This window comes from Podarcis filfolensis (assembly GCF_964270895.1).
Source record: "Podarcis filfolensis genome assembly, chromosome: 9".
NCBI lineage: Eukaryota > Metazoa > Chordata > Lepidosauria > Squamata > Lacertidae > Podarcis > Podarcis filfolensis.
The window spans coordinates 76,722,980-76,746,751 of NC_139610.1; the positions used below are offsets into that span (position 1 = coordinate 76,722,980).

General features: G+C 49.9%; 2 protein-coding genes and 1 long non-coding RNA gene across 4 annotated transcripts in view; 1 reads left to right on the top strand and 2 right to left on the bottom strand.

Annotated features, from left to right (window-relative positions):
• The window catches only part of EXOC6B (exocyst complex component 6B), a 215,447-nt gene extending 203,239 nt beyond the window's left edge, over positions 1-12,208 (bottom strand). Inside the window, exon 1 of one of the 2 annotated variants that reach the window (XR_014538429.1) lies at positions 12,008-12,204. Coding sequence is in view for 1 of the 2 variants with exons in the window: in XM_083571233.1 (XP_083427359.1) it covers positions 12,008-12,105 (98 nt within the window). In the remaining variant the exon portion in view is untranslated. Of the gene's footprint in view, positions 1-12,007 lie in introns of both variants that reach the window. The other variant, XM_083571233.1, reaches the window with a different exon arrangement.
• LOC310742534 overlaps positions 1-23,772 on the top strand; it is a 353,556-nt gene that overhangs the window by 236,062 nt on the left and 93,722 nt on the right. The window lies entirely within an intron of this gene.
• On the bottom strand, positions 18,178-22,216 carry SPR (sepiapterin reductase). The gene is made up of 3 exons (XM_083572088.1): positions 21,853-22,216; positions 19,772-20,062; positions 18,178-19,577 (listed from the first exon to the last, which is right to left on the bottom strand). Exons 1-3 carry the CDS (start codon positions 22,175-22,177, stop codon positions 19,387-19,389), a joined length of 807 nt encoding a protein of 268 aa, XP_083428214.1. The 5' UTR covers positions 22,178-22,216; the 3' UTR covers positions 18,178-19,386.

The following is a 23,772-nucleotide window of genomic DNA, read 5'->3' on the forward strand; positions in this document are numbered from 1 at the left end:
GGTAGGATCAGAAGCACGTCTCGCGCAGCTTAAGAGGTGCAAGGAGCTTTTGGAGCTCCCCACCCAGAGGGGCTTCCCATCAACTCCTGGCTGCCCACCTTGGCACAAACAGGACACGCCTTGGCCGCTCTTTGCCCTTCTTCACGGATGGGCCGTGCCTGACAGCCCCAGCAAAGGGTGTGGCAACCCTCTTCCACTCCCACAGCTGGCGGCTAGGAATGCAATGGTGCAAAATCAGAGAAAAACACCTGACTGCCAGACAAAGCAATTTCCAGGAGGAAATAGGAGATTTAAATAGATTTAAATGACCCCTGAGGCAGTAGAGAGAGTGCGCCTCATAGAAAATCAGTTCATGCCCTTAACATAGATGCAACTGATCACCAATGTGTTCACCTCAGGAAACCAAAGGTACCAGCAGGAAGGGAAAGTCTTGCTGCGTCCTTATGCTGTTACTCCACGTGAAACATTTTTTTTAAAAAAAATTAATTTCTATACATTTTTTAAAAAACCAGCACTGCCTCTGCAAATTCAAATGCCAACATTTATTTATCATTTAATGCATTTATGGTTCAACTTCTTTCTGCCAAGGGAGTTTACAATTTTAAAACATTAGAGCGAACAATACTACAAAATACAGAACTGGAGGCTTCTCTCAGGCTGACAGATAGTCCCTTCCGGAGCAAGTGGAAGAAGCTCTCTAGCCGGAGTTTTCACCCCTTCTTGGTTCCTTCCACGTAATGCCTGAAACATGCCTCCTGCAAAAAACCCTAATTGTTCTGCAAGGTTGTTTTTTTGTTTTGTTTTGCTGGGGGCCAGACAAGCTCTGAAATCTCGCCTGTGACTCTGCACCCTAAGGGATGCAAAGAGTTGATGCAAAAGAGTGATGCGCACGCCCTCAGGGTTTCTTACATATTTAAAAGAAAAATATAGGAAGCAACCTAGTCAAAGCCAGCATCCTGCAATGGAGTGAGTGTTTCCATAATTACGCATTTCAGAACCTATTTAGAGATAAGAGAAACCTTGCCCAGTTTTTACAAAGTTGTTAAGCAACCCCACAACCAACCAGCGCTCATTCCCTGCCGTAGCTCAACCCAGAACCGGGTTTCAACACAAGGGTTTAAGCCCCGAACATACAGAGTATTTTTTTTTATAAAAGAGCACATGCTTTTGAGCCTTTACCTCCCACATGAAACCGCCCCGACCAGGTCTTGAAGATCTAGAATTCTCCTCCCGAGATAGAAGTCATCGTGTCATGACAAGCTTGACACGTCTTGTTTGGAAATTAACCACTGAAAGCCACAAAAGTGAAGGATACCTAGTCTAGTCCTGTCTGCACACAGAGACTGTCAAGCTCAGGAAAGAAAAAGCCAAAAGCAGCACCGCCATTTAACTCTGCAGCTTCACGGCCAAGTAAAAAAGGAGTCAGTCTCCTGAATGCCATTAGGCTACAGCCACCAAAAGGAGCACATGGGCATAAGTGGGAGAGTTTTCCTGAACGCGGATGGCAACTAGAGCGATTTTTAAAGAAAAATGTTGTTAAAATCCCCAAAAAGCTCAGCAACTTTTTCACCACCCCAAAGGAGCTGGTTTAACTTGCAGAGGGGGCCAGAAGCTCACACACATGCACGACTTTTAAATAAAACAGCATTTCTTTTTTGTTGTTGTTAAGGCAGGCCTCTTTGCCGCTTACAAGTAAACATGGAATCAGGGCCTGCAAGGGGCATGTCCAGTAGGGCGGGGGCGGAAGACAAATAATAATTAAAAAATTATTATTTATATGCCACCCATTGACTGGGTTGCTCCAGCCATTCTAGGTGGCTTCCAGCAAAATATAAAAAGGCAATAAAACATCAAACATTGAAAACTTTCCCATAGAGGGCTGCCTTCAGATGTCTTCTAAAGGTCATATAGTTGTTCATTTCCTTGACATCGGAAGGGAGGGAGTTCCACAGGCCAGGCGCCACCACCGAGAAGGCCCTCTGCCTGGTTCCCTGTGACCTCACTTCTTGCAGGGAGGGAACCGCCAGAAGGCCCTCGGAGCTGGACCTCAGTGTCCTGGCTAGACAATGGGGGTGGAGACACTCCCAATCAACCCTAATAAAAATGCTAAGCCATTAAGGGAGAGTGAGGCCTTCAGACATGACATTCCACTACCAGATGAGAGAACTCCATATCACCAAGTGAAGAAGCCAACCCGGCTGTCCTACAAGGGTGGTCCGACTCTAGTCGCACAGGGTCCCATGATGTGCTTTAAATCTACTGAGCAAGACTGCATTCTCAGGACCCATGAACCCGTTAGGAATAACCCCCCTCTGTAAGGATCCCTGAAGGATCAAGGTGTGGGATGTGCTAACAAGACCCACAGCCAAGGCCTGCATGTTCCTGCCCTTCCACAGGGAATGTTTTGCCCTCCATTCAAGCAGCACCTGCATGATTTCATCAAGGAGACTCATTTCTCTGAGATTCCCTGTAGGAATAACTAACCTAATTAGAGCTTGCTCATTTCCACTTCTAAGTTGCATCTTGTTTTCGCTCCCAACTCCTCTGCTAAAGCTTAACGCATCAACCAAGGGAAACAGGAGAGACCTTTACAGAAGAGAGCCATGGCTGCCATTTATTTATATACTGTACCACTTAATAGCAAGACTATGGTATTGCCAGTAAGCAGTTTACAAAAACAAGAAAGAGAAAGAGCCACTGCTCTTCTGATAATTCAACGCATGTACAAAATATCCAGAAAACTGGAAGGCATGGGGTAAAAAAGTTGGGTCACTTGATACAGAATGACCCAGTTGCAGAAACCCTCCAGCAGCTGAACCCAGCCCTTTGCACTCAACTGTTAAAAAATGCTAACGCACAACGCAACCTGAATTGCGCCTAGAGATTATGGCAGCCAGCCACACCTAAGAAGGCAAGGGACATCCAACGTGCAGAACCTGCCACCCAGCCACACAAGGAAGGCGAAAAGTCAAATGCTTAACCTTTTTCCAGACTGTGAAGTTTTTTATACATTTATAAATATATATATACTGATATTTACTTGTGTTTTTTTTTTAAAAAAAATCATACATAAACCCATTTTTAATCATTTTAAAATCAGAGATCAGCTAACTGTTGCAGAAGGGTGTTTTCTTAATTGCCAGCATAAACTTGGCAGCCTAGGAAGGTTTTCAGCCGGCGCTTGAAGGTTAGAGCAGAAGGCGCCTGCTGAATCTCTCTTGGCAGAGCATCCCGCAGAACTGGGCTGATGACACTCGGGCTTGGTTTCTTGTTGCTGCCAAATGATCCTTGCCTATTCAGGAGGTGGCCAGCGGCGCTGCTGCGGATGATCCCAGGGAGGGAGCTGCTGGGGTGTAAGGGTCCGGCTGGTCTCTGAGGTGCCCTGGACACAAGTTGTTCAGGACCTCTTAAATTAACACAAGGCCCTTTTCAGTGCTTAGCTTCCAGGTCAGTTTATGAGGGCAGAATGCTGTGCTAACTCCATTCCCCCATCTCCTGAGTAATGCAGTCCCCACACTGATGAACAAACCAGGCCCCCAAGAACTTCTGCCGAAGCTCTGGGGCCTCTAATTAGCCTTATAGGGGGAAAGCCAAGGAGGGAATAAGCCAGCCGGCTAGAACATCTGCATTTTGCTTCCCCTGGCAGGAGGGCTAATTCCCCGCCAGTCCCATTGGGTCAGCGGCCGGCAACTCCCCTGGCTGAAGAAGCCCTTGTCCGAAAACATTTGCACAAACATTTGCTCTCCTCCGGAGCGCACACAGAATAGCACTGTCTGGATGCCAAGGTAATCTGAGCTCCCTCAAGAACCAACTCCTGCCTTCTGTTTAGTCATTGTCTGCAGACCTCCAGTCGCTCGGCAGCCTGGGCAGGCCTCCTATTCCTCAAGCAAAGCCTGATGTGCTGCTAGAGGATTCACCCTTCCCACACCAAGTGAGTCACCGCGAGTGAGGCTATGGGATCTCCTGATGTCATCCTCCCGTCGGTTGCATTTCCCAACACGGCCCATTTTCTGCAGCTTCAGCTCCAAGTCTCTCAAAAGCACCGCCATTGGACGCAGCAAGAAAAAAGCACACCCAGAACTCTGGCCAAAGTAAGTTTCAAAAGTGGGAGTGGTCCCTACTTGCAAATTAATAGTCAATTGTAACAAAAACTAAGCCATTCAAAAGCATGTATTCTGACAAGGATTATAAACTCAAACAGAGATTACAAACTCAAACTCATAAAGATATGTATAACACAGTAATTCGTTACAGTATTAAAGATAAGAGTTTACGAGTAGAGATAAATTCATGAGTCCATAGTAAGATTTGATTTGACGTGAAGATCTTAGTTTCATAGATGCGGAAATTGCAATATCTGTAAATATGCACTTCAAGTAAAGGAATTTGTGAATGAACAGACTGGTTTCAAGTTTCGGATTGAACACTATAATCTCTGTTTGAGTTTGTAATCCTTGTCAGAATACATAATTTTGAATGGAACAGTTTTTGTTACAATTGACTATTGATTTGCGAGTAGAGACCACTCCCACTTTTGAAACTTATATTGGCCAGAGTTCTTGGTGTGCTTTTTTCTTGGGATATTTATTAACAAGATTGGCCACAGCAAGCCACAGTTTTTGGTATCCCTGCTGCACACTTCTTCCGCACAAAACAGCATCCACACACAATGTCTTTGGGGTTTTAAGCGCTCCGTCTTCGGGGCTTCCAGTGCTGCTCCCTGTGCCAAACAGACTAGTTTAGGAGGCTTCAGAAACGACTTATTTAACTTATGAAAGATCTGCTTCATCAGTTTGCTTGATAGGTAGTTCTTAAGAATGTCTCAGCTCGACTCCTCATTGACACCACCTCCTGAAAGGTTAATCGCTGCCTTTCATCTGCAAAGAGTACATCTGAAAGCTTTCAACAAAATGCCAAGAGCTGTGTTGCTGCTACCCACTATGGCACCTAAACGCAGGTGACAAAGGTTTCCTTTACCCACAAAGCAGTATCTTCTAATAGCACTCGGTGTTTCACAGAGCTTGGCTCATTCATCCCCACAAGAGTTTCCAGTCACTGGCATTACCACTTTACAGACGCAGGCCAAGTTGTGACAGACACACAAGTTTAATAATAATAATAATAATAATAATAATAATAATAAATTTGATTATTTGTACCCCGCCCATCTGACTGGGTCTCCCCAGCCACTCTGGGAGGCCTCCTGTACATATAAAAACATAATAAAATGTCAGACATTAAAAACCACCCAATACAGGGCTGCTTTCAGATGTCTGACGGGAGGGCGTTCCACAGGGAGGGCGCCGCCCTCTCCCTGGTTCCCTGTAACCTCACTTCTCGCAGTGAGGGAACCACCAGAAGACCCTCGGAGGCTGAACACATTTAAGGCAATGAACAACTATTCCCTATACCGACTCACTCTCAGCCACAGAGCCTGGACAAACATAGTCATTTGCCCTCCAGATATTTTGGACTACAATTCCCATAAGCCCCGGCCAGCTTGGCCAATAGTCAAGGATGATGGGAGTTGTAGTCCAAAATGCATGGAGACCACTCGGATTCAGATGGCTGAACTCACGTTTATAAGACCTGAAGTAATTATTTATAGCTTTTGACAATACAGAACGATGATTAACTCCATATAGCATAATATGTGAACTATCTGTAGCTTTCCAGCTCATCCTCACAAGTCATTACCGCCCTGTATGGTAGACCAATCAGTAACTTCTCCCTGTCTTTCTAAATGCAAAACTAAGACACTACTATTCTCAAAGCCATACAGGTAAATAGGAAAATGACAACAAGTGCAAGCCCAACAGAACCACATACGTACAACTGTAACTGAAATCCCATCCATGCTGACCCAGAGGTGAGAGCCACTTTGCTTAACCAGACTTACTCCTAGATAAGTGTGCACAGGATTTCCGTCTTCATTCATAATAAGTTTGCAATTTACTCTTGAAGGGAACAGAGTGTTGAGCGAAGGGCCGTTGAGTGAAGGGTCCTTCCCAAACGCACTTGCAAAGGTGAGAAAACCTTTTTCGCAGATTTCCACCCTTGGAACACTCAGCAGGTTCCATTGTGATATTCTGAGAAACCCCAAGGGAACACCCTGAAAAAGGACCATCTCCCCCACCCCACCCCACCCCACCCCGTGGAAGAAGCTGCCTCTTCGCTGAGAACAGCTGGTGAGCCCGTCTGCTAGAGTCACCCTGCCCAAACCCGTCTGCAGGCAGACCCCTTCTAGGGAAGAGCCAGATGGTGGTGCATCTGACCTCCTGGTCTCCTCCACTACCCTACAATTCTCCAGTTCCATTCAGAAAAGGAAGGGGGAGCCCCAGCATTGTCTCTCAGGAGCAGTGCAAGTGGGAGACAGAAGCCAGTGAACAACCTCCATGGTGTTTTTGCTTGACACCATGGCTCGGTGGGGCCCAGTTTGAGTTATGTAAAGGTAAAGGTAAAGGTAAAGGGACCCCTGACCATTAGGTCCAGTCGCGGACGACTCTGGGGTTGCGGCACTCTTCTCGCTTTATTGGCCGAGGGAGCCGGCATACAGCTTCCGGGTCATGTGGCCAGCATGACTAAGCCGCTTCTGGCGAACCAGAGCAGCGCACAGAAACGCCGTTTAACTTCCTGCCGGAGTGGTACCTATTTATCTACTTGCACTTTGAGGTGCTTTTGAACTGCTAGGTTGGCAGGAGCAGGGACCGAGCAACGGGAGCTCACCCCGTCACAGGGATTCAAACCGCCAACCTTCTGATCGGCAAGCCCTAGGCTCTGTGGTTTAACCCACAGCGCCACCCGTGTCCCTTGAGTTATGTAGAGGATGTGAATACAGGAACAATCATGCAAAAAATATATGGTACAGGCAAAAAGTTTCAAATGCCCAAGCTTTAAGTGAGCAGGTGAGTCAATTTTGTCCCAACCCTACTGAATTCCCACCCACTCACAATAACTGGCAGAGACAGGTCTAACTGAGTTTTGCTGAAAGGGAACCCAGAAAGCTCCCCAAATCGGGTCATCCTCCTTGGGCACAACTGAAGGTCCCAAGCAATGCAGCAGAAGCAATAGCATCGGCTGCCTCCCCAGCTGTGGTTTTGTTTGCATCTTGGAAGAGGAGAGAGGAGCTGGCAGCTGCACTCCCTAGGCAGAGAAGGGAAGCATCACAAGAACCACAGGGAAATGTCTGAGAGAACAAAGAACAGAAGCATTGACTGATACCACCACACAGCAGCGTAACTGGACCCGTGAACTCTGGCCTCGAAATCAGCTCTGGGAGTGCTTGAAATTCTGCATCACACAAAAAAACCGACTCCAAGAGCAACTTCTAGATTCTAGAATCCGCTCTAGAAAGATTTGCAAGCAGTGCCTGGCACCTGATCTCCCAGCGCTGTGTTTGCCCGTTATCAAAGAACAGCAGCACATTATATAAATACTTCGGAAGGAGTTGCAACAAGCAGACTTAAGTAGTGGGCACTTAAAAATAAAACAGTCCGACACAAGATAACGTCTCAGAAATGAGATGGGAATGCGCATGCCAGGCCTGAAATATGACAGCCAAACTATACTGGTACGAATGCCTCAAGCACATGGGAGGTGTGAGGAAGCAACTGACCCCAGCTCAGTGTTGCAGCGCTCTTGGCAGAACCCTGGGTCACTCCTGTCTCCCTTCTCCAGCTCAGCAACAACAACCGGGATGGCTGCATCTTGAAATCATTATTTACTTTTATTTACTTAGTGTACTTTTATACCATTCTTCATCTGATGATCTCAGGGCAGATTACAAGTCAATAAAAACAGAGCAGGTAAAAATATACTGAACATCAACCGAAGATCAATCCTTAAACACTTTATAGAGCCAACACAACTCCGTGCAGCTAGAGAAACTAATGCTAACAACCTGAAAGAGCCAAGGCAGGTCCCAAAATGTCCGTGCCAGGTGCGCTTCCCAGGGGAAGGCATTCCCTAACTGGGGGGCCACCACAGAGAAGTCCCTCTCCTCCCACATCACCTCCGGATGTTCCTCAAAAAGGACCTCCCAGTTCTAAGGGACTGGGCAGGATGATCCAGGGACCACAGTTCCTTCAGATGCTTGGGAAGGGACTCCAATACTAGCGGAGGGGAAAGCGCAATTACTGCCCAAAGCCATGAACAGTCCAAAACCTGTATTTCAGCAGCACAAAGGAAAAGCTGAAAAGGGGGTGAACAAGGTTATACTCCAGGTCTGTGGGGTGGGGTGGGGGTTAATGCTTTGAGGGTGGTACCAAGGAATTGGAAACTGGTTTTCTCCTTCAGCCATCTCCCTCTAGAAAGGAATATCCAGATGAAGACCAAGACATTTAAGACCCGTTTGCATTTTTCTGCCACAGTTTCTGCCTGCCCTCTACTGCCTCATGCCTTCATCCTCTCTCCTCCTCCTCCTCCTCCCTTGAAGCCCTGAAGGAAACCTCAGGCACCCACCCCGCCTTGTTACACTACAAACAAAGTCAGGAATCCAGCCCTGTATAGTTTAATGAGACTCCCCTCTGAGAATACTGCTCACAGTGTCCATGAAATGCTAATGTCTGTCGTCCAGTGTTTTCACAAAAACCATCTCCAGGAGGCATCAGCTGAATCTCCTGGCCTCCTCTCTGGGGGCCACATGCTGCTGGAGTGTGGGGCCGATTTTGACACATGTGCACACCAGGATGCGTACCCTAGGGCAGCCTCCCTCTCCGCAGCTGGTCTGTGTAGGTCAGCTGAGAAGGGAGACATTACTGCCCCCTCCACACTCATAAAATGAATTATTTTTATTATTATTATTACTATTATTATTATTATGGTCCATCTGATGATCAGCGGTGGGGGCAATTTGCATCCCCATCCGGCACTAGACAGGGTAGAAGCATTTAAACCTCCCTGTCTATTCCAGCACCATGTCAATTTTAAAGAAACCTTGGTGGGGGCTGCCTGGTGCAAGAGCCGAACAATCTGCTGGCGAGAGGAGTGCTCATCGGGCCCCTGGGCATTTGCTACCTCTGCATTACACAGATATACACTGTGATGTAAAATGTCACTTTCCCATCTGGGAGTCTCACATTGCCTATGCCACTCGAGGGGGCCCCTTTCTGTTTCTTGGGCAAGAGAAACCAGGAAGGAGACATTCTTGTGTGGAAAAAGAGCTCAGGGGCAGAAGAACGACTCAGCTGCACAGAAGCACCTACTGTCATCCGTTAGTGCTTGGTGAGGCATCTTACATAAAGCAGAAAGGCAGCCAAACAGCCAGAAACCAATAGGTTTAGACAGAAAGGATAATCAAGTTATGATTTCATATTTACACGCTTAAATGAGAATAATAAAATGTTTCACAGTCACTGTCTCAATAACCCTTTAAGATGCTGGGAGGGGAGGAAACCAGCAAATTAATGGCTGCACAGAGCTTTGAGGAGGCGACTTACAAATTCAGATTGCGTTCTTCATCATACCATGCCAGCTGCCTGTCACTACACAGAAAAAGACACCGTTCCAAATGAAAGGATGATTAAATTAAGAGAAAATTTGGAAACACAACACCAATCAATATACCATTATCAGATGCTATGACCAAGTAAAATGGGAAGCAATTACTTCTGTGACTGAGCATGATGGAAGATTAAAGTGCGGTTCTTGTCCAAGTCTTCCAAGGACAACAGAGATCCCTTGTTCCGATAAGAGCAACTCCTTGGAACAGATTCACTAGGCAACTCGCAGGGTCCTCAAAGGAACGGAGGCAGCCTGGGACTTGCTCCCGAGTTCATCCACTGCTGTGACTACAGGATTAAGACAGCCTCTCCAGGAGTGGGATCCTCTTGACTAAAGTGAGGAAAGCATTGATGGAGTGACCAGGGAGGACAGAGACTCACACCGGACATCTTCCTTTGGTCGTGGAGCCGCAGAAAGTGAAGGAAGGCAGGTGAAAAGATGAAAGGGCACTGCAAAAGTGAGAGCATTCAGAACACACCCAGATTTTAACACCTGCCTCTTCCATACAGTCATCTCCAGGACTCTGCTGACATTTGAATCTATTGGCATTTACTTCCTCTCATAAATCGAGCCAGCCAGGAACAAAAACGCAGGCAGGCAGGCACACCCTCCAACACAGCGGAAGGGAAGCCAACGGAAAGCCAACTTCAAAGTTAAACCTTTGCTACGTGATAAGCTCCTTCGTGCAGCACAATTTACATACGGGTTTCCGCAGTTTTACCTATGCCAAAGGGCCCTCTGGAAAGAAAACAGGACATCTGAGGCAGCTCAAAGACTCTCTGCACAGGTAAGAGCCACAGGACAAAGTACCACGCACAGTGTCCCCCTTCTGCTAGAGATCAAAACACAGAGGGTATTTCAGAGCGAAACCCATCTAAAACATGTCACTGACTAAGTCCAACCGTCTGATGTTTTCTTTAAAAACACAGGCGCTTGAAAAGTTTTGAAAAATTAACATGCAGCACATGGGCCCTCAGCAAGCAACAAAAAGCACAAACGGATACCATTTTAGAGCCACAAGAAGAGTGCGACTGGACCAGACGAAAGGCCAAAACCTGATGGCCACAGTGGCCGACCAAGCGGATGTCTTTGGGAAGTCCACCAGTTAAGACACAAATGTCCTCTCCTGGTGTCCTGGAGGCAGAAGGTGACCATCCTGACCAGCAGCCACTCCTCTATGAATTTCTCTAGACCCTTTTCAGAACTATCCAAGTCAGCGCCCATCACTGCCTCCTGTGGGAGCAAATTCCAGTTTTAAAATTCTCCCCACTCCAGAGGTTGCTGCAAGCAAAGGCACAAGCACAAGGGCAGGGGGAAAGAAGCAGGTGCACAGTTCTTTTGCTCCACAGCTGTGGGGTAAAAGGGAATGGCAGTGTCTAGATATCCCATCTCAGATCATCGGTCCCAGGGTATGGGATGGAGCTAAGCAGGTCCTGCTCTGATCAGGGCCTGGATGGAAAACTGCCTGGGAGCCCCACGTAAACATTAGAACTGGGGTATAAACGGAATAAACTCTGCAATGTGGGAAAGGAAGGTTAATGTGGAGAAGTCAGGGACTGCCCATCATGGTCAGAGGGCAAAGTGGCACCTCCTTCCACTGGCCCTGAAACAGATTGCAGGATTCCCTGGTTAGGGTCTTGGCTACTCCGCGGGGGCCAACCCGTGGGGGCCCTGCGGATGCTGATGGGCTCCAACTCCCATCTTCCCTGACAACAAGCCGTGCAGACTGGGGCTGAAGGCGGTTGGGAGTCCAACAACACGCCTGACGAGGAACGGTTGAGGGAGTGAGGGGTGTTTAGCCTGGAAAGAAGAGACTGAGCGGTGACACGAGAGGCATCTTCAAGTATCTGCCAGCGATGTTTCCATGCGGCTTGCTACAAAGTTACGGACGGGGCATGGAAAGGCAACAGAACGACAGAACCATATGGCTGGAAGGGATCCCAAGGGTCATCTAGCCCAACCCGCTGCAATGCGGGGGTCAGGGGAGGGGTGGTTTGAAGGATGCCTGCAAAACTTAGCAGCGGGGAACCCCAAAGCAAGGGGGGCTCCCAGCTCCCCCTTGGGTCTTCTTGTCCCAGGTGCCCAGACTGGCACCGGCCGTGAGAAGAGAGTGAGGGCCAAAAGGGGGGCTTGGGGCCTGATCCAGCAGGCAGGTTCTTTTCTGGAGGAGAACTGCCTCTGATGGCAGAGGGGACCCAGGAAGCAGGAAATCCGGGGGGGGGGAGAGAGAGAAGCAGCGGCGGGGGCTGCACCTACACGGCGACCCCAAAAGAGACCCCAAAAGCCCCCTCCTGCTCCCAGCCCCGCCAGGGGGGGAAGGAAGCTGGCCCTCGGGGGGGGGCGGGGGTGACCCTCGGGAATGATGATGATGATGGGGGGGGGAGAAGGGGGCCCCTCGGAATCCCACCCCCCCCCACGGGGGGAGGGGGTCCTGGGAGCGAGGAGGGGGTCCAGAGAGGGGGAGGGGGCTGGAGAGGTTGCCATGGCGACCGAGGGGGGCGGGCACCTGAGGGTGGGCCCCAGGCAGGCCGTGTCGGTGCTGTCCACCTCGCGCAGGATCCTCTCGTGCTCGGCCGCCGTCTCGGGGCTCTCCGGCTCCGCCATCCCGCCGTCAGCCGCTCCCTCCGCCCAGCCCGGCCGGACACAGGCAGGCAGCCTAGGCCGCGCCCCCCTCCCGGCCGTCGCAATGGCAACGGCGCCGCACGGCCCGCCCGCGCCAGGCCTGCCGGGAAGTGTAGTCCTCGAGGGAGGCGGAGCCGGAGGAGCGACGCGCTGCGCTTCCGCGGGACGTCGCCGGCCGCTCTAGGCCGAGGGGTCGCTGGGGCGAAGCATTAGCGGCGCCTGCCGGCCAGGAGGCGCCTCGCGGCGGCTCAGCTGGAGGCGCAGTGCGGACGCCGCGGGGCAGAAGCGGGTTTTGGGGCGGCTGCTCCGGATAGAGAGGAAAGGAGCTGGATGAGTGGCAGGCAGCCCAGGGCAGGAATGCCCTTCATTCCTTTATTCATGCTTTATAAACCACCCTTTATAAATCAATCATGATTTATATTCATGATTTATAAACCACCCTTCAGCCTGTTAGGAAGTTACGGGGGGGGGGGGACATCTTTAAAGTTAAATATTACAAATATTATGCCTGAATGTATTCTTTCAACTTCAAAACAAAAAAAAAATTTCCTTCCAGTAGCACCTTAAAGACCAACTAAGTTAGTTCTTGGTATGAGCTTTCGTGTGCATGCACACTTCTTCAGATACCCTGAAACAGAAGTTGCCAGATCCTTCTATATAGTGAGAAGGTGGGGAGGGGTATTACTCAGAAGGGTGGTGGGAATGGGTGATTGGCAGATAGCTGTGATGAGCCTGTTGACGACTCTTAACGACTGCAATAGGTCTTGCAGGAAAAAGCAAGGGGTGAGAAGGTGAAAAATGGCTTTGTCATGTATAATGAGATAAGAATCCAATGTCTTTGTTCAGACCAGGTCTCTCCATGGTTTTAAGTTTGGTAATGAGTTGCAATTCAGCAGCTTCTCTTTCCAGTCTATTTCTGAAATTCCTTTGTAGTAATACAGCTACTTTGAGATCTTGTATAGAATGTCCTGGGAGATTGAAGTGTTCTCCTACTGGTTTCTCTGTCTTGTGATTCTTGATGTCCGATTTATGTCCGTTTATTCTTTGGCGTAAGGTTTGGCCTGTTTGTCCAATATAGAGAGCTGAAGGACACTGTTGGCATTCTTTCAACTTGACAGCTCAGGGAAGTTACCTAGCTTTAAAAATAATATAAAATCATCTCCTTTCCCAGTTCCCCCCATTCCAAAGCTATTTTCCCCTTGCAAAAGGACTCCAGGAAGTGGCCAGAGGTGACAATTGCTGGGCTCATTGTTAGCCAAGGGAAGCCAAATCTCATCACCTGACTCGCCTCAGGCTCCAGACAGGCAAAGGAAGTTCTATTGTACTTTTGGGTGGTGGGCACTTAAGACATATTTGTCTATGCTAATCTTATACCTGAGTCTTGCCCTGCCATGTCTGCTTATGCTAATCTTGTACCAAGGACTTGTCTGGACATGTTTGCCAAGGTTGAACTAGTGTAACCCCTGTCTACCCCTCCCCTTTTGTGACATGTCAGGGATGTAGCAATGATGCTGTACGAACTGTATTCTGGGATATGGTGGGAAAATTTTAAAAGTCCTTGCCACCCCATCCTCGGGGTTCAAATTTGCTCTTTGAACCTGTTGCGCAATAAACTTTGGCCTACAGCTATTTGCTCCGGTTGGTGGCTGGACTCCTTCCTTTATTCCACAGGGACCCGAGGGCTCTGCCCGACCAGCTGGGGGACTGAGCAGCCTCACACCGAGATTTTTCCGTAACAAGCCAAAGATGATGATGATGACGATGACGATCTGTTTCTATACCCCGCCTTCTTCTCTGACTGGCAGATAAAAGCAAGAACCTCCACAAACACAGGGGGGAGACCGAGGAAAATAACCCAATTGATAGAATGAAAATGGTGTACATAAATCTGTTGAAATCCTACACTGAATAGAAATGCATAGCTCCAGGTACGTAGCCGTGTTGGTCTGACGCAGTCAAAATAAAAAAATAAAATAAAATAAACTGTCCAGTAGCACCTTATAGAGCAACTAAGTTTGTTCTGGTATAAGCTTTCAGGTATCTGAAGAAGTGTGCATGCACACGAAAGCTTATACCCAGAACAAACTTAGTAGGTCAATAACAGGCATAGGCAAACGCGGCCCTCCAGATGTTTTGGGACTACAGTTCCCATCATCCCTGACCAGAGGTCCTGCTAGCTAGGGATCATGGGAGTTGTAGGCCAAAAACATCTGGAGGGCCAAGTTTGCCTATGCCTGGTCTATAAGGTGCTACTGGACAATTTTTTATTTATCTTTATTTTTTATTGTTATATAAACCACTGAGCCTCTTGGGCTCGCCGATCAGAAGGTCGGCGATTCGAATCCACACGACAGGGTTAGCTCCCGTTGCTCAGCCTCAGCTCCTGTCAACCTAGCAGTTCGAAAGCACATCAAAGTGCAAGTAGATAAATAGGTACAGCTGCAGCAGGAAGGTACCTTAAACACTGTTTCCATGTGCTGCTCTGGTTCGCCAGAAGCGGCTTGGACATGCTGGCCACATGACCTGGAAAAACTGTCTGCAGAGCAGACAAGCACCAGCTCCCTCAGCCTGTAAAGAGAGATGAGTGTCGCAACCGCAGAGTCATCTGTGACTGGACATAACTGTCAGGGTTCCTTTACCTTTACCTTTTAGAAATGCATAATAAAAGCTGGACATGCACCTGGCTTATAGCAGCTGGGATGAACATCAGTGTTTTTTGGGGGGGGGGACTCTGCAGCCCCATAGGAGAGCTGCACCCAAGCAGAGTGAGATTCCAGGGGTTCCATACATTCTCCCAGGGTTCGTGTTCCCTTTGGAAACGAGCCACAGCAGAGGCTGTGGCATCTTTAGGATATATAGTTTATGTACACATATATCACCAACCTGAGCATAGATCAAACACTGTGCGATGGCATCAGGACAATGTTGGATGGTCTGCAAAAGCCAGATGGATTCCGGAACTATTGGGGGGGGGGAGACACCTACTGGTCTTCTTGGCCCCTCTGCTCCTGGCCGAGTTGGAGCTGCAGGGGGGGAGAACGTTGCTGCTGTTGCACCCAGGGCCTGCTTGGGGTCTTCCTTTCGGGGCACCTAGCTGGCCGCTGAGAGAAGACAATGCTGGACTAGACAAGCCATCGGCAAGGCAGGTCTTATGTTCTTATGATCTGAAGTTAGGAATAAGCAAGCTTGCTGATGGTACTAAATTACTGAGGGTCATTAATTGTTATTACTATTATTATTATTATTTATTAAAACCAAAAGAGAAGGGGAAGATCTCAAAAAGGACTTCTGTTGGCTGCTGTGGACGAGATGGGTCCCCTTTGGCCTCATCCAACTGCAGGGCTCTTCTGAAGACAGGGCTTCCCAAACTTGGGTCTCCAGATGTTTTTGACTACAGTTCCCATCATCCCTAGCTAGCAGGGCCAGCGGTCAGGGATGATGGGAACTGGATTCCAAAAACAGCTGAAGAATGAAGTTTGGGAAACCCTCACTTAAGTTATTGCCTTAAACATGACAGAGTTGAGAGGCAAACAACCCACCACAATTCCACACACACCAGTTTAGACCAAGCCAAGTGATGATTTTATTAAGGAAGATGGGATGAGAAGAGAGAAAGAACGACTGGGTTACATGGCCAGGAAAACAGAAAGACATTTAGAAAATGGAGCCTCTATCTTGACGGCTAGTAGTATCTTGCCAATCAACTGAGCTCAGTATAGTCTCACCCGTGACAATGAACCTGAACGTCCAGCACTGCTCTGGACATGTGGCTTCTGTCCTGACCGCCTCTCTCTGAGGAAAGGGAGGTCCTTTTCAGTTACTCGTGACTACAGGGTAGAGAGAGAAAGGCATTTACGACTGCTTATTTCCTTGACATACTGTAATCAACTATCTGACTGTGCTTGCTAGTCAAAGAGCTCTTTGACCAGCAAACACAATCAGGCATCGCTCTTAAATCATTAAACAGCCAATCTGCACGGCTAACGTGGTCAGGCAGAAATGAAACATCTTCCTCTGTTAAAGGCCAAATAAGCGTTGCAGATGGCGGAAGCATGCGAGAAATCGGTAGCAACACTGAACCGATGAATGCTGAAAGCAAAACAACGTTGAGTGGGGCCAAGAGCCATCATCGCCCATGCCTCACAGGTCGGTCTCTCTGTAAGGTGGGCAAGCTGCCTCTGGGATCTACAGGAGTCCATGCTCTTCTCCACATGCGCCCTCCCATCACAGAGAGAGCCAGTGTGGTGTAGTGGTTAAGAGCGGTGGACTCGTAATCTGGTGAACCGGGTTCGCTTCCCCGCTCCTCCACATGCAGCTGCTGGGTGACCTTGGGCCAGTCACACTTCCCTGAAGTCTCCTAGCCCCACTCACCTCACAGAGTGTTTGTTGTGGGGCAGGAAGGGAAAGGAGGATGTGAGCAAGGTGGGCAAGCTGCCTCTGGGAGGATGTCAATGCTCTTCTAGACATGCGCCCTCCCTGTGCAACGCCCTCCCTTCAGATGTCAAGGAAATAACTATCTGACTTCTAGAAGACACTTGAAGACCGCCCTGTATCGGGAAGATATTAATGTTTGATGTTTCATTATGTTCTGATATATGCCGTGAGTCACCCAGTGTAGCTGGGGAAACCCAGCCAGATGGGCAGGGCATAAATAATAAAATTAATATGTAAAAAGGCCCAGAGAAACAGAAATGCTATGCCAGCTTGGCCTCCCCACTGAGCTGGCCACGCCTTTATCATTGTAGCTGAGACCCCCTTCCTTGTTGGGCCCAGGACAGCCACCACTAGGCAGCAGCACCACCCCAAATGTTTTTTTTCTACCAAAGCCCCACAGGCTCCATTCCCCTACGAGTGGCCCTGCTCCGTCCGCACTGTCAGAGGCAGCCATGCTTCTGAGTACCCACTCCTGGGGAGAGGGGTGTTGCACATCTGAGAGAGCAGGGTGGGTCCCCTTTGGCCTCATCCAGCAGGGCTTAGCTTTGTTCATCTCACAACACTCTCAGCCTTCCATCAGAAAGGCCTCAGGAGGACCACAAATGGGCTTCCGCTTCCAAGGAGGAGTCCTACACAACCACACGCTCCTGCTTCTCTGCAAAGGTGGCAGAACCCCAGCAGATGCACTCGCTGGGCAGTGGGAAGCTCACGGAATGGCTCAAGCAGACTGACCAGAGACATCCTAAAGAGCAGGAAATAGAAAGAGGAGCCCTGCACAGAATGAACACCTTTCATTGCCACCCTCTGCGCTCCTCCAAGCTGCAGAACCATTTCTCCAGCTAGACTTTCTTTCCTTTCAGATCCCAGCCCAACTGGCCACCTTGTGGAAGACTATGTTGGGTTCCTTGATGCTTGGGACACCAAGGTTACAGGGAAACCTTCCACATCCCTCCCTCCCCTTGTGTGTGAAACGCAAACTCTTCCCAGGTGTTCCTCCCATCCTCCCCTCTTCCTGAGCTTGGACCCTCCTCTCCTTCCACACAGACCCTGAGAGAAGACGATGCTGGACTAGACAAGCTGTTGGCAATGTAGGTCTTATGTTCTTATGATCTGAAGTTAGGAATAAGCAAGCTTGCTGATGGTATTAAATTACTGAGGGTCATTTTTTATTATTATTATTATTATTATTATTATTATTATTATTATTATTATTATTATTTATTAAAACCAAAAGAGAAGGGGAAGATCTCAAAAAGGACTTCTGTTGGCTGCTGTGGACGAGATGGGTCCCCTTTGGCCTCATCCAACTGCAGGGCTCTTCTGAAGACAGGGCTTCCCAAACTTGGGTCTCCAGCTGACTTGGACTACAATTCCCACCATCCCTAGCTAGCAGGTCCAGCAGCCAGGGATGATGGGAACTGTAGTCCAAAAACGGCTGGAGACCCAAGTTTGGGAAACCCTGACTAGAGTTATCGCCTTAAACATGACAGTTAAGAGGTAATAATAATAATAATAATAATAATAATAATAATAATAATAATAATAATTTATTTATACCCCGCCCTCCCCAGCCAAGACCGGGCTCAGGCAAACAACCCACCACAATTCTACACACACCAGTTTAGACCAAGCCAAGTGATGATTTTATTAAGGAAGATGGGATGAGAAGAGAGAAAGAATGACTGGGTTACATGGCCAGGAAAACAGAAAGACATTTAGAAAATGGAGCCTCTATCTTGACGGCTAGTAGTATCTTGCCAATCAACTGAGCTCAGTATAGTCTCACCCGTGACAATGAACCTGAACGTCCAGCACTGCTCTGGACATGTGGCTTCTGTCCTGACCGTCTCTCTCTGAGGAAAGGGAGGTCCTTTTCAGTTACTCGTGACTACAGGGCAGAGAGAGAAAGGCATTTACGACTGCTTATTTCCTTGACATACTGTAATCAACTATCTGACTGTGCTTGCTAGTCAAAGAGCTCTTTGACCAGCAAACACAATCAGGCATCGCTCTTAAATCATTAAACAGCCAATCTGCACGGCTAACGTGGTCAGGCAGAAATGAAACATCTTCCTCTGTTAAAGGCCAAATAAGCGTTGCAGATGGCGGAAGCATGCGTGAAATCGGTAGCAACACTGAACCGATGAATGCTGAAAGCAAAACAACGTTGAGTGGGGCCAAGAGCCATCATCGCCCATGCCTCACAGGTCGGTCTCTCTGTAAGGTGGGCAAGCTGCCTCTGGGATCTACAGGAGTCCATGCTCTTCTCCACATGCGCCCTCCCATCACAGAGAGAGCCAGTGTGGTGTAGTGGTTAAGCTCATGGAATGGCTCAAGCAGACTTACCAGAGACATCCCTAAAGAGCAGGAAATAGAAAGAGCAGCCCTGCACAGAATGAGCGCCTTTCATTGCTACCCTCTGTGCTCCTCCAAGCTGCAGAACCATTTCTCCAGCTAGACTTTCTTTCCTTCCAGATCCCAGCCCAACTGGTCACCTTGTGGAAGGACTATGTTGGGTTCCTTGATGCTTGGGACACCAAAGTTACAGGGAAACCTTCCACATCCCTCCCTCCCCTTGTGTGTGAAACGCAAACTCTTCCCAGGTGTTCCTCCCCTCCTCCCCTCTTCCTGAACTTGGACCCTCCTCTCCTTCCACACGGCCCAGGTTCAGAACTTGGCAGATGCTTCCACAATATGCCAGGCTCTGAGTGGCAGGCCATGGCCGCTGCGTCCAGAGAGAAAGCTGAACACAAGTCCTACAGAGGTGCAGCACAGAGCAGCAAAAGCCTAGGAGGTGCCGGGAGAAGAAGAAGGGCTGGCACTTTTTATTCAGATATCATAGAAGTCAACATGAGCCCCCGATTCAAAGGTGTTTGTGAGAAGAAGATCCAACAGCTTCTGGGAGGAGATGTCGCAATCCAGCAGTTCCCCATGTTCCTTCATGTGCAGGAATGTCTTCCGCAGCTCCAGGTTTCCCGATTTGGTGCGAGCTTCTTCCTGCATATCCGTGTCCAGGGGACCTGGAAGAGAAGGCAAGAGGTGATTCCTGCATTGCAGGCTGTTGGGCAGAATGGGTTCCTTCCAACTCTTCAGTTCTATGGTTTTATGATTCATGGGGAGGGGAGCGAAGGGGCCATCAGCGGACTGCCAGCGAGAGACGATGGAACGGCTGGTGACGCCAGAAGCCAGACCAGCTGACAGACCCCAGACTCACCTGGCGCATAGCTGAGCACCCTGATGTCTGGCTCTTCTGCCGCTAGGACCCGGAACATCATGTCCCGGGCAGCTTTCCCAGTGCAGTAGAGGGCCCAAGTCTGGAAGGGTTTCAGAGCGCAGAGCGAGGAGACATTGACCACCGTTCGGCACAAGCCCGGCTGAGCAGGGAAGGCCTTCAGGAGGGAGGAGGTGAGGCACAGCGCAGAGGTGACGTTGAAGGCCAAGTAGGTGTTGACTTCGCCGGGGCTGGTGAAGTCCAAGAAGGATTTGGAAACATCGCCAAGAGAAGCTAGAAGACAAAGAAGACCCCTGTTTGCTTATCCATAAGTGCTTCTTCAGACTAGACCAGCGGTTCCCGAAGTGGGGCTTGGGATTCTGTAGGGGGGCACAAGAAGACAAGGTGTGACAGGGTGACAGGAGCATTGGAGGTGTAAATGTATATCAGACTCTGAAAAGTTGTCACCACAGGATCAAGTTCATCCAGTTTGTTGAATTAATTAAACAAAATAGTTTTAAATGAGATTTGAATAAATATGCAATTGTCACTGTTTGAAATTTAATTGAGTTATCTGTCCTAGTGGACCATGCAAAGCGCTATTCTGACTGATGCTTTTTATAGGATGGGGTAAGGAGGAAGCGGGGGTGAGTTTGTGGAACCAGGGGGGCAGTGGCCCAAAAGAGTTTGGAAACCACAGAACTGGAGGATGGGAACAGCCTCGCAGGCAGAAGCTCCCCATATCTGGGATAAGCCAAGTAGCTTACAAGCAAAGCTTTTCAGATCATGCTGTAAGTGAAGAAGAGGCATAAATTGGGGACAAGAACAGAAAGAGAGGGAGGGAGGGAGAGCACATTAGGGGCACCACCCCAAACAGGATCACACAGAAACCTCATCCCTTTATACAGTACAGGCTATGGAGCTGGGAGACCTGTGGCTGGGAGATTAGGGTTCTCAAAGGTGAGGTGGGGGCCAACTGCTCAGGCCAAGGCAGGGTCTGAAAGTATTCTGAACATGGAGGAAGACCTGGCTGAGAAGGACTAACCCTTGCAGGAAGGGGGGCACCACCACTAAGAGAGGGTGCAAAAGCAGAAGGATGCTTAGCACACACATACAAACACCCTGCTTATAGGTGAAAGAGGAGAAGGGGGTGTGCTTTGGTCTCCAAGGGGGCTTTCCTTGCATGTCGGAGCCTACACAGCCAGGTGTGGTATCTCCCAGCACAAAGGGGCCGAGATGATCCGCGGAAGAGGGCGGAGTCTGACACAAGCAACTAGGTGAACTAGGTGCCCAACGATCCCCCTGGCTTGGAAGTTCCCAAGCGCCACACTTCCTCGTTTTTCTTCCCAGGAGCTGCAAACGGATCCGAAGTGGGGGCGCTTGAATCCGCGCGCTTCTCATCTCCGCTGCATTCCCACAGCAACAACCCCAAAGTTATGTTTGTCGTGGACCCCAAAACTACAGTGGTACCTCAGGTTACATACGCTTCAGGTTACAGACTCCGCAAACCCAGAAATAGTACCTCTGGTTAAGAACTTTGCTTCAGGATGAAAACAGAAATCCTGCTCCGGCGGCGCGGCGGCAGCAGGAGGCCCCATTAGCTAAAGTGGTGCTTCAGGTTAAGAACAGTTTCAGGTTAAGAACGGACCTCCGGAACGAATTAAGTACTTAACCCGAGGTACCACCGTAATTCACAAGGCTCACATATCCCGCTTCAGCAACGGAATATGCGTTCACCGCCTTCTCTTCCGCCCTCGGTGTCCCTCCTGGCGCTTTAGGAAGCAGAAAAGCCCGCTGCCACCGGGAACTTACAATCTCCCTTCCACGCGGAGGAAGAAAAAGATGGATGCAGAAATAAACAAGGGAGGGGGGAAGCAAGGACACCCGTCTCGTGTTCGTTACGGCAGCGCGCGTGGATTTGGGGTCTTTGCCAAGACGGCCCCCGCTTAGCCTTTTCCCCGGGACCTGGCCTGTCAAAGGATGCATGCAGCCCCTGCAGGAAGCCGCCGTCAAGCCGGTCCCGCAGCTGCCTCCGGACCTGGAGGAGGAAGGCACTCTGCACGCGCTCAGGAGCGCCCGCTCACCGGCGTTGTTGACGAGCAGCAGCCGCTCCACCGGCGCGTCCCCGCGGAGCTCCCGGGCGGCGCGCACCACGCGCTGCAGCCCGTCGTCCGAGGCCAGGTCGGCGGGCAGGCCGCGCACGCGGAGCGCCGGGCAGGCGGCGCGCAGCTCGCCCTCCAGCTGCTCCAGCGCGGCCGCCGAGCGCGCCACCAGCAGCAGCGCCGAGCCGGGCGCCAGGCGCGGGGCCAGCAGGCGCGCCAGGCTCCGGCCGAAGCCTCGCGAGGCGCCCGTCACGATGCCCACGGCGCGGCCCAGACCCGCCGCCCGCCCGCCCGCCTCTCCGTCCATGGCCGCTCGGAAGCCGGGCGCGCCACTCGTGCGCTTTTACGCACGGCGCTCCGAGGCGGGACCGGGCGCTGCAGAGACCCCGCCCGGCGAAAGGAGGAGACGCGCGCCGGGTGCTTTTATGCCCACCGCCTAGAAATGCGAACAATTCAGCTGTGTAGCAAAGACATCAATGCCCAATTGAGCTCTGGCCAGGCCAGAATGTGCTTAATCTTCTTGGCATCCGAAAGTGAAACTAAGGCAGCTGGCGAGCGACGGGTCCTCCCTGCCCTGGTACAAATCCCTGCCCTGGCTTCTCCTTTTTCTTCCTGGCTTTGGCCTCGGATCAGAGCAATTGGGAATGGGATGTGGAAAGTGCGGGATAAGCAAATGATTAATGGGAAGACATAGAATGGCACTGCAGACAAATAGGATGAGGGTTTAGGGAGAGGTTGTTGCTCTTATTTATATTATTATTTTTTGTATCTTTTAGATCTTATGATTTATGTGGAAATTGTTCAATTTCGTTGTGTATTTTATGTTTATTAAAAATAAAAAATTGCCCAGTGCCACCTTATAGACCAGGGGTCTGCAACCCGCAGCTTCGGAGCCGCATGTGGCTCTTTTACACCTTTGCCACGGCTCCGGGGCGGATACTAGCGAGGGGAGGAGGCGCATTGTGTGCCCCGACACTCCCCACTGTGGCGGGCGCTGTACTGGCTGTGACGTCGCATGGGGCGGTGCGTGCGTTAGTCACGCACCGTCCCGACGTCACCTTCCCGCCCGCCTGCCCGCTACATTGTAAGGGGCATGTACGCTGGTCACTGCATTGAAAGGGGGCATGTACGTGTTACGAAAAAGGAGCAATGCTGCTGAGTGCTCCAGATGGCTGGAAAGCCAAACAGGATGTTTATGTTATGGGACTGTACCGTGGGAACCAGGGACAGTCTATTATGTGCTCTGAGCACCGGATGTTAGCTCAGAGTGTCACATGACCCTGTACTGGAAGTACATGGGTGGAGTTATTCTCTCTCTGCAGCTGGGTATCAGAGAGTGCAGACATGTTTTCTCTGCACTGAGGAAAGACAGAAATAAAGGCATGTAAATACATTTCTGTCTGTCTCTTTCCCCTCCCTGGGGATGGCAGGGAGTGAGGGAGGAGGAGTGGCTGTGTTCTTCTTTCACGTTTGAAGAAGGATCGGCCGATAAAGACCTCGCCTTGTCTTGCCGGGAGTCGTTGACGGGGGGGTCAACATGGAATCAAGCCGGGCACCTGGAGAAGTGCCAAATGCCTCTGAATCGAAGGCTTGAATCAACATATGGTAGCAGACGCTGCTGGTTATCTGATCCATGGGAATCAGCATGAGAGGTGAGAGGTTGATGGATCGTGTGCCATCCTCTGCACCAAGGAAAGAAGATAACGTCTGAAATTGCAGCCAGAAGCTGAACAGACGGCTGGCCCCAAGAGGGGGTGTTTTCCAAGCAACGGAGCCCCAAAAAGGTATGCTGAATATCGGGCTAAAAGTGTGAATGCAGAATGATTTATTCTCTGGTTCACGAGAGCTGCGTTTGGCAAAACAAGCTCTGAAAGAAAGGCTTGCATACCAGAAATTCCTGTG

What these genes read in the sequence shown, in the direction of transcription:
- SPR (XM_083572088.1), bottom strand. Translation starts at nt 22,177, where the DNA reads ATGGACGGAGAGGCGGGCGGGCGGGCGGCGGGTCTGGGCCGCGCCGTG. An exon ending in GCTGCTCGTCAACAACGCCG is followed by an intron (nt 20,063 to 21,852) that starts GTGAGCGGGCGC and finishes TTTGTCTTCTAG; the next exon opens with CTTCTCTTGGCGATGTTTCC. An exon ending in GGTGCTCAGCTATGCGCCAG is followed by an intron (nt 19,578 to 19,771) that starts GTGAGTCTGGGG and finishes CTTCTCTTCCAG; the next exon opens with GTCCCCTGGACACGGATATG.